The sequence below is a fragment of the Martes martes genome (assembly GCF_963455335.1).
Source record: "Martes martes genome assembly, chromosome: 9".
Lineage (NCBI taxonomy): Eukaryota > Metazoa > Chordata > Mammalia > Carnivora > Mustelidae > Martes > Martes martes.
Genome location: NC_137896.1, coordinates 22,725,553 through 22,741,698, shown reverse-complemented (window position 1 = coordinate 22,741,698; position 16,146 = coordinate 22,725,553). Strand labels below are relative to the sequence as shown.

At 43.3% G+C, this 16,146-nt stretch overlaps 1 protein-coding gene across 4 annotated transcripts in view; it reads right to left on the bottom strand.

Annotated features, from left to right (window-relative positions):
* Positions 1-2,746, bottom strand: part of UQCC1 (ubiquinol-cytochrome c reductase complex assembly factor 1) — a 97,742-nt gene extending 94,996 nt beyond the window's left edge. For 2 of the 4 annotated variants that reach the window (XM_080813091.1, XM_080813093.1), the window contains exon 1: positions 2,633-2,674. In XM_080813091.1, the coding sequence (XP_080669217.1) occupies positions 2,633-2,656 (24 nt within the window). In that variant the 5' untranslated portion in view covers positions 2,657-2,674. Of the gene's footprint in view, positions 1-2,632 lie in introns of all 4 variants that reach the window. The other 2 variants (XM_080813094.1, XM_080813090.1) reach the window with 2 other exon arrangements.
* Between the last annotated feature and the right edge of the window lie 13,400 nt (positions 2,747-16,146).

Genomic DNA, 16,146 nt, shown 5'->3' with positions numbered 1-16,146 from the left:
GACTCAGGGTCTAGCCCTATAAAAGTACCTTAGTGAATTATGTTATAGGCGTAAGAACAACTTGAGAATGAAGATCGGGTTGTTTTCAACTTGAAAACTATTTGAAAAATAAATAATATTTGGAAAAAACCCTATTAAAAATAAATTTTCCCTTGCTTAAAATATTTCAAAGGTACCCCTCTGCCTCAGGATAAAACTCTAATCCTAACCACGAAACACAAGGCCCTGACTCCTCTCCTGCCATTTCCCCATAAGTATCCCTGAGTCAAGCCAAAGATTCATGTACAGTTCTTGGTGTCTGGCATTAAGGAGCATAAGCTAATGCTTCTTTTCTATGCTCTCTCTCCCATTCTCTAACTAATACTCTCATTTAGTTCAGGCACCTCTCCCTGATGGATGCTTAACCTCAAGCTGGGTTAGGTGTGTCTCTTACTCTGCTCCTGTAGCACCTGGTACAGTCTTTCCTCACAGCATTTCGAGTACTGTATTAGTTGTTCTCTTTTTTGCCTCTCGTAATTAGATTATACACTTGAGAAAAAGGTTTATGTTTTTCATCCTCAGTCCCTTGGATAGTTCCTAGAATGTAGTAAACTCTCAAAACAGTTGCTAAAGTAAAAGGAAGGGAAGAAAAGCACTTAAATGTCACATGTATCAACTGATTTTCTGATCAATCCTATCAAAATGTTAAGAAAATCTGAGGCTCAGAGAAATTAGATGACTTGCTCAAGGTCACACTCATAGTAAGTAATGGAGCCAAGCTTTCAACCGAGGCACTTCAGACCCCTGGACAGGTAGATTTCCTGTATTTGTGAATTCCTCAGCACCTAACCAAGATGCCTCTTCAGAACAGGTAATCAATAAATATCTGCTGCTTTCATGTTTACTGCCACTTTCAACTAGTCCTACAGGAGAGTCCATGGCTTTGTCATGCAGCACACTGTATCATATAAGAGGACTTTACAAACAATCACAGTATAAAGTGAAAGTGATTTTAAAACCTAAAAAAGTGAAAGGGCTTTCCTTACCTAAACTTGCTTTTTATCTAAAAAGATGAACAGAAAGGAATAAATAGAAAAGAAAATCTGACTAACAGAGGCCAGCTAGGCAGTTTCAGTGGATGCTACCACCTAAGAATAGACCTGCAACAGTCCACACACTCAGGGACAAGAACATTTAATATATCTGGGGCAGCCAATAACTTCCAAGACAAATCAAGGTGTTCATTTCGGATGTACAGCCCAATAAACTTTTCACCTTTTTCCTGACATACCCACCTTAAAAACTAAGTAAGAACATCCTAGTTGCCATTTCCAACAGTTCTCAAATCTGAATCAATTTCTGCCCTGCATCAACAATTACTTCACCAAATGAATCTTTCTGTAAGTTAAATGAGCTACTATTCTTCAAAAACTTACTGATCAGCAATAGAGAGTACTGCACTTTGCTAGGCTGACGAGAAATACAAGAGGTAAAACTGCAGTCCTTGTAAACCATATATAAGAAGATTAAAAGTTAGGTGTATATAGCAACTCACAAGACAGCCAGAGGCAGGAATGGAAAGTGTATGCTCTAAAAAACAACACAATTTTTGGAAGATTCGCTAAAATTATAAACCCTCCCATCCCTCAATGATTAGTAACTAAGCTCTGTATCTTCCTAACCTTTTCCTGCGGCCACGTTCTTTCTACTTGAATTCCCAGATGTCAGAGTATGCTAGAAGAATAAGACTGAATCACAAGGGCAGTAGTTTCCCATAAGGGTGCTACGTCTAGGGGCGCCTAGGTGGCTCAGTTGTTAAGCGGCTGCCTTCGGCTCAGGTCATGATCCCAGGGTCCTGGGATCGAGCGCCTATCGGGCTCCCTGCTCTGAGGGAAGTCCGCTTCTCCCTCTCCCACTCCCCTGGCTTGTATTCCCTCTCTGTCTCTCTTTCGGTCAAATAAATAAAATAAAAATCTTAAAAAAAAATAAACTGCGAAGAAGTCTAGTAATCCTTCCTTCCTTCCTTCATTCCTTCAACAAATATTTCTTGAACACCTATGATGTGCCATACACTGTGCTGGGCAGTCAGAACGACAGGTGTGAGCCCGGTTTTCGTGCAGCTTTCAACCTAACAACCTATAATAGTATTCCACTTAACTGTACAATAACGAATCGTCTTACTGATCTCGGAAACAAAACCCAGAGAACCTCAGAAACCAAAGAGACTGCAAAATAACCTCGTTTTTCCCATTGGGACACCGAGACCCGAAAGTGACTCGTCCAAGGTCACACTGGGCATCAGTGACAGAACAGAAACTAGAACCCAAGTCTCAAGACACTCGAATCAGTGCCCCCACGTGCTGCCTCTCCCTGCGGGAAAGCGGTCGCATGAGGTGACTAAAAAAGCAAACTTAGACAAATTTAGGTTCTATGTAATTCTCTTCCTCCTCCAAAGAGGGGGACGTCGCAGCCAAACAGATGGTAGGGGGAAGTAGGACGCTGCCTCAGTCTCCCCGCTGAGAAGGCGGCCGCGTAGCCTCGCTGCAGCACAAACTCCCCTCCTGCACTTTCCTCCAGTTTCTCCCGCCCTGCCCTCTCCGCCTCCAACCCTGGGGCCCAGCGGGCGACCGCAGCAAATTACTCCTTCACTCACAAGGACTCGCACCAGCAACGCCATGTTCCTGTACAACCATTTCCGGGTAAAGGGTGGCCTTCCGGAGTCCCCGCGGCCCCCACCCCTTGCCAATGTTGTGCTTTTGCCGGCGGGTGCCCGGCAACGGCGGCGCAAGCGTACAGAGGCCGCCGCGCTCACGAGCGCGCGCTTTTCTTAGCTGAGCGCCAGGCTGCCTCTCAGGGCGCGCGCCTCCCGATCTCTCCAGTCTTCACCCCCACTACACGTCGCAGACGTTCAAGTCCTCTCCGCGGCACCTGTCCTCCTTGACCAGTGGCCTCGGGCTTTTCACAGCTGTCTCCTTATCCGCTCCGCTTCACCAGCCTCATTCCTCAGCGCCCCGTTGTCCGAACTTTTCCAGACTCTACCCCCATGGGAATCCCTCCCCTTTGTCAATGGGGGAGTTGGGGGGGGGGGAAGGACTTTGGGAGATCCCAACATTTTAAGGGCTCCCTAAGAAAAAGAGCCTGAGAAGGAGTTGTAGAGGAACACAGAGAGTGTTCAGCTGAATCCTGAAAGTCAGGGGAAGAGGGCTGTCATGGGCTGACCTGAGGCCTGAAGAGAACTTACGGGGTTTCTGACGGATGGGTGGTTTCATGAGAATATCTTTTGCCTATTGATAGGAAATAATTGTAAAGGTGAAGATACAGAAGAAAAAAATCAAGGATTCAAGAAGCTTCTTGAGGAGGTGGGAGAGAATGGCCTTGGCTGGAGGACCCCTTCCATCGTATCCCAAGAGCAGTAGAGGAGGAAAGGTGGGGGTGGATGCTCCCCGGGGTTGACAGAGCAGAGGGACAGGATGTCCAAGGACTTCCTTCTAGTCATTCAGTTAGCAAAGATGAATGTTCACTATGTGCTGGTTACAAGACAGGTGTGGATAATGGCTTTGTGCAGCTCCTAGATTGCTGGGGGAGGCATGCAAAAGTCTAGTAAACCAATGAAAAAATAAAGTAATTAAAACTTATTTTAAAAAATTATGGTGGGGCACCTGGGTGGCTCAGTGGGTTAAGCCTCTGCCTTCAGCTCAGGTCATGATCCCAAGGTCTTGGGATCGAGCCCCACATCGGGGCTCTCTGCTCAGCAGGGAGCCTGCTTCCCCCACCTCTCTCTCTCTCTCTGCCTGCCTCTCTACCTACTTGCAATCTGTCTGTCAAATAAATAAATTAAATCTTTAAAAAAAAAATTATGGTAAGTGCTTTGAAGGAAACAACAGATCTAAACTTGAAAACGACATCGGAAACTATACTTTAGCTAGTATGACCAGGTAAGGCCTCTCTGAGGAGGTGGCATGTAAGCTGAGACCCAAAGGATGAGAAGAAGCTGGCCATGGCAAGTGACTTTGAACCTGCTATTTTCTCAGCAAGTATTGGGGGATGAGAAAGGGAAAGAAGATTCGAGGAGAGTTCTGAAATGGGAAAGAATAAGGGTTTATTTAAAGCATCCAAAGAATTGGTTATTTACACCCAAAAAACAAAACCACTAATTCAAAAAGGTATATCCACCCCTTAGTTTATTGCAACATTATTTACAGTAGCCAACATATGGAAGCCACCTAAGTGTCTATCCATAGGTGAATGGATAAAGAAAATATGGTGTGTATATATATATATATATATATACATATATATATATACACAAAAAAATATGTTACTCAGCCATAAAAAAGAATGAAATCTTGCCATTTCTTTTTAAAGATTTTATTTATTTATTTATTTGACAGACAGATTACAAGTAGGCAAGAGAGGCAGGCAGGGAGAGAGAGGAGGAAGCAGGCTCTCCGCGGAGCAGAGATCCGATGTGGGGCTCGATCCCAGGACCCTGGGATCATGACCTGAGCCAAAAGCAGAGGCTTTAACCCACTGAGCCACCCAGGCGCCCCAAAATCTTGCCATTTTTGATAACATGGATAGAACTAGGGAGTATCATGAAAAGTGAAAAAAGTCTGACAGAGAAAAACAAATACCATATAATTTCACTTATATGTGGAATCTAAAAACAAAACAAATAAATAAAAAAGCAGAAACAGTCTCATAAACACAGAAAACTGGTAGTTGCCAGAGGGGAGAGGGGTGAGAGGATGGATAAAATAGGTGAAGGGAATTAAGAGGTACAAACTCCCAGTTATGAAATAATTCACAGAGATGAAAAGTACAGCATAGAGATTTAATACTATTGTAATAACTTTGTGTGGTGACAGATGGTAACTACACTGATCATGGTAAGCTCTGAGTAATGCATAGAGTTGCCAAATCACTGTGCTGTATACCTGAAACCAATATAACAGTGTGTGTCAACTATACTTAAATAGGGGGAAAAAAATAATAACCCAAAGAAAACCAGTGTGGCAGGGCTCCTGGGTAGCTCAGTGGATTAAAGCCTCTGCCTTCAGCTAGGGTCATGATCTCAGGATCATGGGATCAAGCCCCGCATAGGGCTCTCTGCTCACTGGGGAGTCTGCTTCCCTTCCTCTCTCTCTGCCTACTTGTGATCTCTGTCAAATAAATAAATAAAATCTTAAAAAAAAAAAAAAAGAGTACCAGTGTGGCATTGAAATTAATCTGAACTAATTTAATTTTTTTAAGATTTTTATGTATTTATTTGACAGACGAATCACAAGTAGGCAGAGAGGCAGGCAGAGAGAGAGAGGAGGAAGCAGGCTCCCTGCTGAGCAGAGAGCCCGATGTGGGGCTCAATCCCAGGACCCTGGGATCATGACCTGAGCCGAAGGCAGAGGCTTTAACCCACTGAGCCACCCAGGCGCCCCTAATCTGAATTAATTTAAAGAGATAATTAAGATAGGCAGAAGCTTGGGCACCTGGGTGGCTCAGTGAGTTAAAGGCTCTGCCTTCAACTCAGGTCATGATCCCAGAGTCCTGGGATCGAGCAGGGAGCCTGCTTCCCCCTCTCTCTCTGCCTTCCTCTCTGCCTACTTGTCATCTCTGTCTGACTTGTGATCTCTGTCTGTGAAATAAATAAAATCTTTAAAAAAAAAACAACAAAAAAAAGATGGGCAGAAGCTAACTTATGCAAGGACTACTAGATGAAGTCTGTATTTTATTCTAAGTATAGTTGGAAGCCATTAGAGGATATTAAGCAGGGGACAACTAACTGGCCCATGTTTAAGAAGCTGATGCTGAGGGCTTCCTGGGTGGCTCAGTGGGTTGGGCCTCTGCCTTCAGCTCAGTTCATGGTCTCAGGGTCTTGGGATCGAGCCCCGCATCGGGCTCTCTACTTAGCGGGGAGCCTCCTTCCCCTCTCTCTCTCTGCCTGCCTCTCTGCCTACTTGTGATCTCTGTCTGTGAAATAAATAAATAAAATCTTCAAAAAAAAAAAAAAGCTGATGTTAACATAGGTGGATCAGAGAGTTAAATGTGAAAATGGAAGACCAGTTAGTAGGCTAATAGTATTCAAACATTAATGATTTTCGTTTGTGAATTTAGTTTTGTTTTTATACAGAATAGAAAGATTTCCCTCATCAGTCTTCCATATGAAGGATTTTATAAGCCAAAGTGAAGATGCTGCTTTCTGCTCTCGAGTCTGTAGCTTATATATGTATTACTGAAAAACAATGGTATAGTGCTCCTACATGTACCTTAGGACATGTGGTATCACATATTAAAAAGAGACAAGAGGGACGCCTGGGTGGTTCAGTCAGATAAGCAACCTACTTTTGATTTCAGCTCAGGTCATGATCTCAGGGTTGTGAGATCAAATCCCACATTGGGCCCCATGAACAGTGAGGAGTCTGCTTGAGATTCTCTCTCCCTCTCCCCCTCCCCCCACTCACTTCTGCAAGTGTGTGCACATGCTCTCTCTCAAATAAATAAATAAAATCTTTAAAAAAAAAAAAAGAGATAAGAGAGACATTCTTGTTAATCAGATTCAAGAAGCAAATGTTAGGGGCAACTGGCTGGCTCAGTCAGAAGAATATGTGACTCTTGATCTCAGGGTTGTGAGTTTCAGCCCCACTTTGGGTGTAGAGGTTACTAAAATAAATAAACTTTAAAAAAAAAAAAAAAGAGGTGCCCGGGTGGCTCAGTTGGCTGAGCATCTGCCTTTGGCTCAGCTCGTGATCTTGGGGTCCTCAGGTGGAGCCCTGCATCAGGCTTCTTTCTCAGCAGGAGGTCTGCTTCTCTCTTTCTCTCCCTCTCCTTCTATTCCTCCCCATTCCTCATTCTCTCTCTCTCTCAAATAAATAAATAAAATCTTTTTAAAAATGTAATAAAAAAGCTTTGCAAATAGGCCAATAAATAATTCACACAAAAATGATGACCTAAGATGTTGGGCACAAGAGGGAAAAAAAAGATTGATATTTAATTTCCTTTCTGATGATTTCTATTTTCTCTGTGAACTAAGGGAGAGAGATTTCCTACTCAGAGGACGCAGATGGCGTGGAGACTATGGAAAAGTGGAAAGAGTTTAAAGTTCAATAGAGAACAAAAGAAAAAGGGGCCAGTTGAAACGTGGAGGATCTACTTGAAGTTGGTAAATCTTCATTTTTTAAATTTTAATTTACTAATGAATTTTAAATTAAAAGGTGATGCATGATCACATTCTCTTCTAAAACTTAGCATGTTAGGGTTCCTGGGTGGCTCAGTGGGTTAAAGCCTCTGCCTTCAACTCAGGTCATGATCCCAGAGTCCTGGGATCGAGCCCCACTTCGGGCTCTCTGCTCAGCGGGGAGCTTGCTTCCTCCTCTCTCTCTCTCTGCCTGCCTCTCTGCCTACATGTGTCAAATAAATAAATTTTTTAAAAATCTTTTAAAAAATAAATAAAAAATAAAACTTATCATGTTACAGATAAATCTAAAGTTCCATTTACCTGTGCCTTGTATCCCAATTCTTTCCACCCTCTCTAAAATTGAATTTCCTTCTAGGGGCGCCTGGGTGGCTCAGCGGGTTAAAATTGAATTTCCTTCTAGATATTTTGTATTGTTTTCACATACATATACATATTCCTTCAGAAAATATATCACTCTGGCTGGTGTGGGTTGTCTTTCTTTCTTTCCTTCTTTTTTTTTAATTAATTGACAACATTTTTATGTTTTATTTTGCTTCTTCCTTTTTTTCACTCAACAGTTTTTTTATTCTATGTATGCTGCTCTCTAAAGATCCAGTTCAGGTCTTTCTAATAGCTGTTCTATCATGTAATATAGTTGACAGATGTTTGTTTCCTTTTTGTTCTCATTGTTTCTATGACCAGTGTTTCCATGAATATTCTTGTACATTTAAGACCAAAACTTTTAATAGCACCAATTGTCTCTTTTTTTCTTCAAAATCATTTGCCAGCTTGGAATTAGCAGAGGAGAGAGCTGATAGTTGGATTTATTAAAGGATTATGGTTCTTCCAGGTCATGGAATGGATGTCATCAGCACAAAGAGAGTGATGATATTGTTAAGAAAGAGGTTCAAGGGGTAGGCCAGGAAATCTATATGGTAAAGGATTTAAAGAAAGGAAGAAGCTGTTAAGAAAGTGGCCTAAGTAAAGGAGAGGTAGAAATCCCTGGGGAAGAGGTCTTCAAAGAACTGAGGGCCCACGTTTCAGGAGTGTCATCTATATAGACATTTAGGTTACCTCAGATGGTGGCTGGATTTAGAATGAAGAGGCATATTCTATGTCTGATGCCAAAGTCTAAGAGAGTGTCTGAGTTTGGAAGTAGCATGAACACAGAGCATGAGCCACGAAGAGGGGTAATGGATTGAAGATGGTACTGGAGACCAAGCAGATGAAGACTCCTCAACTGCCAATCTTAACACTTGAAGGGTGTAGAATAATGACAAGCACCATCCCAGAGAAGAAAGTCTACAGGGGAAATAATAGAAATACTATTCAAAGAGGAAGGCCAGGTTTCAGTTAAGACAGAAAGTAGAAGGAAATTTCTGGGAACAGGCTGAGGGTAGAAACAAGTTTATCTTTCTTGAAACCCATGGAGATGGCAGGTTCCATAAGGCCCTTCACAGTGCTCCTCCCCCTGCTCCTTGGTCTCAACTCTCTAGGCTGCTCAACTTCTCTCCACCATCAGGGCTTGTCAGCAACTTGTGCCCCAGCAATCTCCATTGTTCTCCCAAAGCTCCCTCTCTCTGTGTTTCATCTTTCTCCACGCTGCCTCTACCCCTGAGGATTCCCACGCCTCCACATAGAGGCTCCACATTGAAATTCAGTCATTCATTAAAGAAATGTATTTGCTGAGCGTTTACCATGATGCAAGCTCAGATCTAGATGCTGACGATACAATAGAAAATAAACGGTCCTACTCTCGTGGAGTTTATAGTCCAGTGAAAGGAGACAAACAGGCAAATAAATAGATATAATCTAATCTCAAGTATTGGTAAGTGCTAAGCAGGACAAGAATAAAAAGTAATAGAGCAGGTGTTATTTTAGCCGGGATGGTCAAGCAGGACCTCACTGAATTTGATCAGGAGTGTGAATGAAATGAGAGCGTGATCCATGTAACTATCTCCGAAAAGAGCATGTTGGGCAGAGAGAACAAGTGCAAAGGTCCCACTGTGGGAGAATGCTTGGTGTTTCCAAAGAAGAACCAAAAGATTATTATGGCTTCAGCCAAATGAATAAGTAAAAGTAGGAGATGGAGTTGGTAGGCGATGGGGTTGATAAGGTGGCAATAGAGCCAGATCCTGGGGGACTTTATAGGCCATGGTAAAAACTTTGGATTCTATTCCAAAGTGTGCTAGTGTAGGTATAAAAAATCATTGAAAAGATATACAAGAAATTTGTCATGGTTGTTGATTGTGAGAAAGAGGACTGGAGGACTAGGAGGTTAGGTATGAAGAGTAGACACATTTTTCACTCTGTATCCTTTTGTCTCATTTGAAGTCTGACCATATCTATGTAACTACCTTTTAAAACTGAAATAGGGGCACCTGGCTGGCTCAGTGGGAGGAACATATGACTCTTGATCTCAGGGTTGTGAGTTTGAGCCCCATACTGGGTGTAGAGATTACTTAAAAGTAAAATCCTTAAAAATAAAATAAAATAGGGGTGCTTGGGTGGCTCAGTTGGTTAAGCATCTGACTCTTGGATTTGGTTCAGGTCACGTGGGCTCAAGCCCTAACTTGGGCTCCCTGCTCAGCAGCGAGTCCACTTCTCCCTCTCCCTCTGCCTGCCACTCCCTTTGTTCACACTCTCTCTTTCTCTCTCTCTCCCTCATAAAAATAAATAAAATCTTTTTTAAAGAAAAGATTCTCTCTCTCCCTCTCTCTCTCTGCCTCTTCTCCTCCCACTCTCACTCTCTCCCTCTTTCTCTAAAGTGATAAATAAATCTTTAACAAATAAATAAATAAAAGAAGGGCACCTGGGTGGCTCAGCTAGTTGAACATCCAGCTCTTGATTTTGGCTCAAGTCATGAGGGTGGTGAGATTGAACCCCACGTCGGGGCTCCACACTCTGCTGGAAGTTGAGGATTCTCTCCTTCTGCCCCTCCCCCCATTTGCTCAAATACTCTTTCTCTCTTAAAGTAAATAAATAAATCTTAAAAATAAAATAAAATTGAAATAAAAACATTCATGTTACTCTCCAAATCCTATTCTGCAAAAAAAAATTTTTTTTCCCTCATTGGTTTTATGGAAAACACAAAGAACTAGAACTTGGTCCTTGCCCTCAAGGTTATTACAGTTAGGAGTGGCGGGGGGGGGGGGGGCGGGTAGGTATAATACATATTCACAATTTTTTAAAAAATGCAAAAGTATGAAGTTGGACTCCTCTCTCACACCATATGGAAAATTAACTCAAAATAGATCATAGACCTAAATGTAAAAACTGAACAATAAAACTCTTAGAAAAAAAAACGTAAAAGTAAATCTTTATGACCTTGTGTTAGGTAAAACCTTAGATATAACACCAAAAGCACAGATGACAAAAGAAAAAATAAGTTGGAACACATAAAAACTTAAACTTTTGTGTTGCAAAAAAATACCATCAGGAAAGTAAAAAGATTCAGAATGGAAGAAAATGTTTGCAAATTAGGTATCAGATAAGGGACTTGTACCCAGAATATACAACGAACTCTACAACTCAATAATAAAAAAGCAAACACCCAATTAAAAATGGGCAAATGATTTGAATAGAAATTTCTCCAGAGAATATCTACAAATGGCCAATAAGCTAATAAAAAGATTATCAACATCAATAGTCATTAGGGAACTGCAAACACACATACATATACATACACACATATGCACCCGCAATGAGATACCATGTCACACAACCACTAGATGGCTATAAGCAGGCAGACATACAATACAAAGTGCTAGCAAGGACGTGGAAAAACTTGATCCCTCATACATTAGTGATGGAAATGTAAAATGGCACAGCTGTTCTGCAAAGAGTCTGGCTGTTCCTCAGAATGAAAACACAGAATTACCATATGACCCACTAATTCCATTCCTAGGTCAAAATTAAAACATATGTCCACACAAAAACTTGTACATGAATGTTTGTCACTGCATTATTCAAAATAGCATAAAAAGGTGAAAACAACCCGAATGTTCATCAACTGATGAATGGATAAATAAAATGTGGTCTTTTGAGAAAATGGATTGTTATTCAGCAATAAACAGGAATGAACTGCTGGTAAGAGCTACAATATAGATGACCCCGGAAAACAGGCTAAGTGAAAGAAGTCAGTCACAAGAGGCTACATATTGTATGATTATGGTTCCATTTCTCTGAAGTGTTCAGTCACCCCCTTCCATGGCCAATTCCTGGACTTTATTACTGGAATTGTTTTAATTCTGAAATTTTCAATTTATGCCATTCTGTGTTCTTACCATCCTATTCTTTCAGCTTTCGTTTATTACTTCTAGTACACCTGTGTCATTCTACCCCATGGAGACCTCCAGACTTTTTATCTCTTCTCTTTATACTCTGTCAACCCTCTCCTCGCTATACGTCTATGTAGCTCAGACCATATGGTCTATCACTCCAATTGATCTCGTACCAATAGTAACTCTCTTACTCAAACATCTTTCTATCCTGTCCACCTAGAAAGACTCCAACCCTGTAATTGTTCATGTATTCCATGCCTGCATCCAGATTATTGAGTATTATTGCAGAAAATCATACAAGTACCACCAAATAGGGTTATCTACTTCTATTATGCTCAACTCAGCTTGCTTTCTCTAGGATTGCTATTCATAACTGTATTAATTTCATAGGGCTACCATAACAACAACAACAACAGTAAAACACAAACCAGGTGGTTTAAAACAATGAAAACATATTGTTTTGGCTAGAAGTCCAAAATTAAGGTGTTGGCAGGACCATGCTCTATCTGAAGGGAAGGATCTTTTCTTGCTTTTTCCTAGCTCTGGCAGGTGCCAACAATCCTTGGTGTTTCTTGGTTTACCACTGTTTAATTCCAACCCCTTCATCTGTCATTTCATGATCTTCTTCTTTTTTTTAAATAAGATTTTATTTATTTATTTGACAGACAGAGATCACAAGTAGACAGAGAGGCAAGCAGAGAGAGAGGGGGAGGCAGGCTCCCTGCTGAGCAGAGAGCCCAATGTGGGGCTCGATCCCAGGACCCTGGGATCATGACCTGAGCCGAAGGCAGAGGCTTTAACCCACTGAGCCACCCAGGCACCCCCATGATCTTCTTCTTATCTGCCTGTTTGTGCGTCTCTTCTTTTCTAAGGACTCCAGTCATATTGCATGAGACACAGCCTAATGACCTCATCTTAACTTGATTATGTCTGCGTAGACCTTTTTGCCAAATACAGTCATATTCACAGATACAAGGGTTAGGGCTTAAACATATTTTTTTGAAGGACACAGTTAAACCCATGACAGGAGCCTTTTCCACATCCCTCAAACCTTGATTCTGACCCCTTCTTACTGTCTCTGAACAGACAGCCTCAACTCCTACTTCACAGAGAAAATAGAAATTAGAAGCCATCAGAATGAAACTTGACTTCCCACCTCACAACCAACAAACCTGCTTTTATCATATGAGTGTATCCCTTCTTCTTATCATTTCATTAAAGAATTGCTGCTTTTCCTACTTTTTTAAAGATTTTTTATTTATTTATTTGACAGACAGAGATCACAAGTAAGCAGAGAGGCAGGCAGAGAGAGGAAGGGAAGCAAGCTCCCCGATGAGCAGAGAGTCCAATGTGTGGCTTGATCCTAGGATCCTGGGATCATGACCTGAGCCGAAGGCAGAGGCTTTAACCCACTGAGCCACCCAGGCGCCCCTGCTTTTCCTATTTAAATTTAATCTCTTAAGAGTTCTTCAGGGTGCCTAGGTGGCTCAATCAGTTAAACGTCTGCCTTCAGCTCAGGTCATGATCTCAGGGTCCTGGGATTGAGCCCCACATCTGGCTCCTTGCTCAGCGAGAAGCCTGCATCTCCCTCTGCCTCTGCCTGCCGCTCCCATTGCTTGTGCTCTCTCTCTCTCTCTGTCAAATAAATAAATAAAATCTTAAAAAAGAGTTCTCCAAACTTGACACGTCCGAATCGGATTTCATCATCTTCCTCTCGAAAATGTGTTCCTCCTTCTGTGTTCTCTTTCATTGTTGTTCTTGAATGGCATACCTTCCACCCAGTTGCCCAAGTGAAAAAACCCCACAGGATTCACCCTTGACTTTGCTTCTCCCTTACTCTGTCCATCTCAACACTCCTCAAGTCCTGCCTAACAGAGCAAACGACAACTTCCTTGGGTTTGTACACTACCTGTCTATGAATGAAGCCCACACTTAATATTTGCACTTAGGCACCCACATTATATTTGTTGATTCAATCCAGTTCACAGCTGCCTGTAATACTATCTCTTTCCCATCTGAAGTTGTGAAATCCCATTGTTTTACATACTGTACTTGTATGGTCAGTTTTGTGCATTCTGATGGACGATTCGAAATTTCCCCTTTATTTCATCTCTTTTGATTCAGCCTATTATATCATCATACTAGCATTCTTTGGGGTCTTTATTTTCTCTTTCATTCACGCATGGAACTTGAGGGCCTGGTCATTGCCAGATAAGAGAAGTCAGGTAGAGTGCTAAGCACAGTATTCTGGCACATAATAGGCTCTTGATAAACATTTACAATTGTGATTGTTATTATTATCCCAACCCTCAGCACAGAGTCTGGGCCATAGCAAGCCCTCAATAAAATCTTATTGATTAACAAATGAATGAATGGATCAAAGGTTGTTGGAATGAATAAACATCCCCTCTCCCAAATCCCAGGCCCATTAAATTTGATATTATTATCCCTCTTTTACAGACAGAGAAACTGAGGCTTAGAGAGTTTCGGCTGGAAAGTGATGAAACCAGAACTGGAACGCAGATCGGCCTGACTCCCAAGCATAAGGGACTCACCCTTCCTTACTGTGTTTCCTTACAAGTGTACACAGAACCAAAAAACTAGTTGTAGAGTCCGAGTGAAGTCCAAGAGGTGTTCCAGGGTTGTGTGTCCAAACCCTAGAAAAGCCGAATCCCCCTCCCATGTATGGCCCTGGGACATAGGGATGTGGAAAGGGCTAAGAGATGACATCAGAGCACTAGGAGCCTCACTTCTTTCCACCCCTATGGACCTCTCATCTTCCCTGTCCCAACCTATATGCTTAGCTATTTGTCCCCAGAAGCTAACATATTGTGTATCCCCAAGGAGAAACTTTTAGGAACAGAAAGGCAAGGCTTATGCCAGGACTGGAGTCAGTGGCATGGGGGGCCCAGAGAAGTAGCAAGAATGGAACAAAGAATGCTAAGACCCGCAGGAGGCCTGTGTTACCTCTCTGGACGTCAGCTTCCTCATCTATAAAAATGGGGGGGTGGGAGTGGAGGGTAATAGTCCTTTCCCTACCTGCTTCACAGGACTGTTGGAGACACAATAATGATAACGTCTAATATTTATTGAGTGCCACCACTAGGCTGGTCATTGTGTTGAGTGTCTTTCATATCCGCACAGTTAGCCCTATGAAACAGGCATATTGTCTACCCCTCCCCCCTCCTGACTTCCACCCCCACCCCAACCCCGGCAAATGAGGAAACCAAGGTTCTTGGAATTAAGTTACTTGCCCAAGGCCTCTAACTCTAAGTGACAGATCCGAAATTTGAAACTGGGCTGCCTTTTGAGCCATTCAGAGCTGTGAGCATGTTTGTGAACCTCAGCAGAGAGCCTGTTTGTGAACCCCAAGAATGATACACGCTTGGTGCCCTCTGGCACACAAGTGTTCCATACAAGTCCGTAGCTTGTTTCGATGGGGACTGGAGGTGGATTCCCAGGTAGATATTGTTGTCCAGGGAGGAAGCTGATGGGATGGTTAGGGTAGAAGGACTGTTTCCCACACTGGTCTGATTGGATTCCCATAGTCTGGGGAGGGAAGAGGGGAGGGCACGCAGTCTGAGTGGCTCTTTTCTGAAAGCAAGTTCCAGAGCAGCTTGAGGTGGGAGAGGAAGCTCCTAGGTACCAAGCCAGACCACAACAGTCAATGCAGTGCTCGGGCCTGCAGCAGGACGAGCACGGGGGCTGAGATGACAGGAACCCCCCTCTGACAGGGCTCAGGCAGGGTGCTGCTCCAGGCTGTCAGACTTCCCAAGAAATAAAGGACACACAGACCAGGAAATCAGTGCATGTAGGAGCCAGCCCCACCTGTGACCTTTTCATCCTCCGCCTCTCCATCTCTCCCCTGGATTTCCAGGCCCCCTGCTTCTACACTGGTCTCCCTGTGTCCACAGCCCCCTGGTTGGCTTCCCCTGCACCGCCCCCAGGCCCGCTCTCCCCTCACACCAGAACTCTGTCTGCTGTGGCAGCTCCTTTGTTTACTGCCAGAGCTCGCAGGCCTGCCACCAGCCAAACACAACGAAGCCTGGCCAGGGAGGGCTAGGCTCCAGGTGCAGACTGGCCCCTCAGGGACAGGTAATGGCCTCCAAGCCAGGGAGGGAGCTCAAAGGTAGGCTGCCCCCTGTGCTGGGCTCTTATTTCAGGTCCTGACAACCCAGGTTTCAGGCCTAGAGGGAAGGGACACAAGATCTGCCCATAGCTGGGCAGGAATCCCTACTGTTGAAACAGCTTTGGCTAGGAGCCCTGGGAATCAAAGACCCAGCTGGAGAGAGGTGGGGAAAATGTTGAGGCCCCCTGGGTGGGAAGCAGAGGCCTAGACTCCCTTCCCCTGGTCCTCCCTCTCTTCAGCCAGGCAGAGTCTGGTCCAGAGCCCTTATAACAAAGATTTGCATGCCCAAATTTCCCAACCAGAGGGCTCTGTTCCCCTCCCAAGCGTTCATGCCTCATGCCCTCTATGGATTCTAGTGGTTAAAGGAAAGTGGGCATCTACTCTGGGCCAAGCCCCAAGCTGGAAACATTGTCAGGATGTGTCTGGCATCAGTCTGTCTAAGGTTAGTGGGGAGGTTACTTATCTAATATATGATTAGGTATTTGTATAATATATAATGTAAAAGGGAGGGACTCCAGCTGTTGCTAGAGGTGGAGTGATGGGTAGGAGGTGATAGATGAGCAGGAGGACTGGTAAAGTTATCA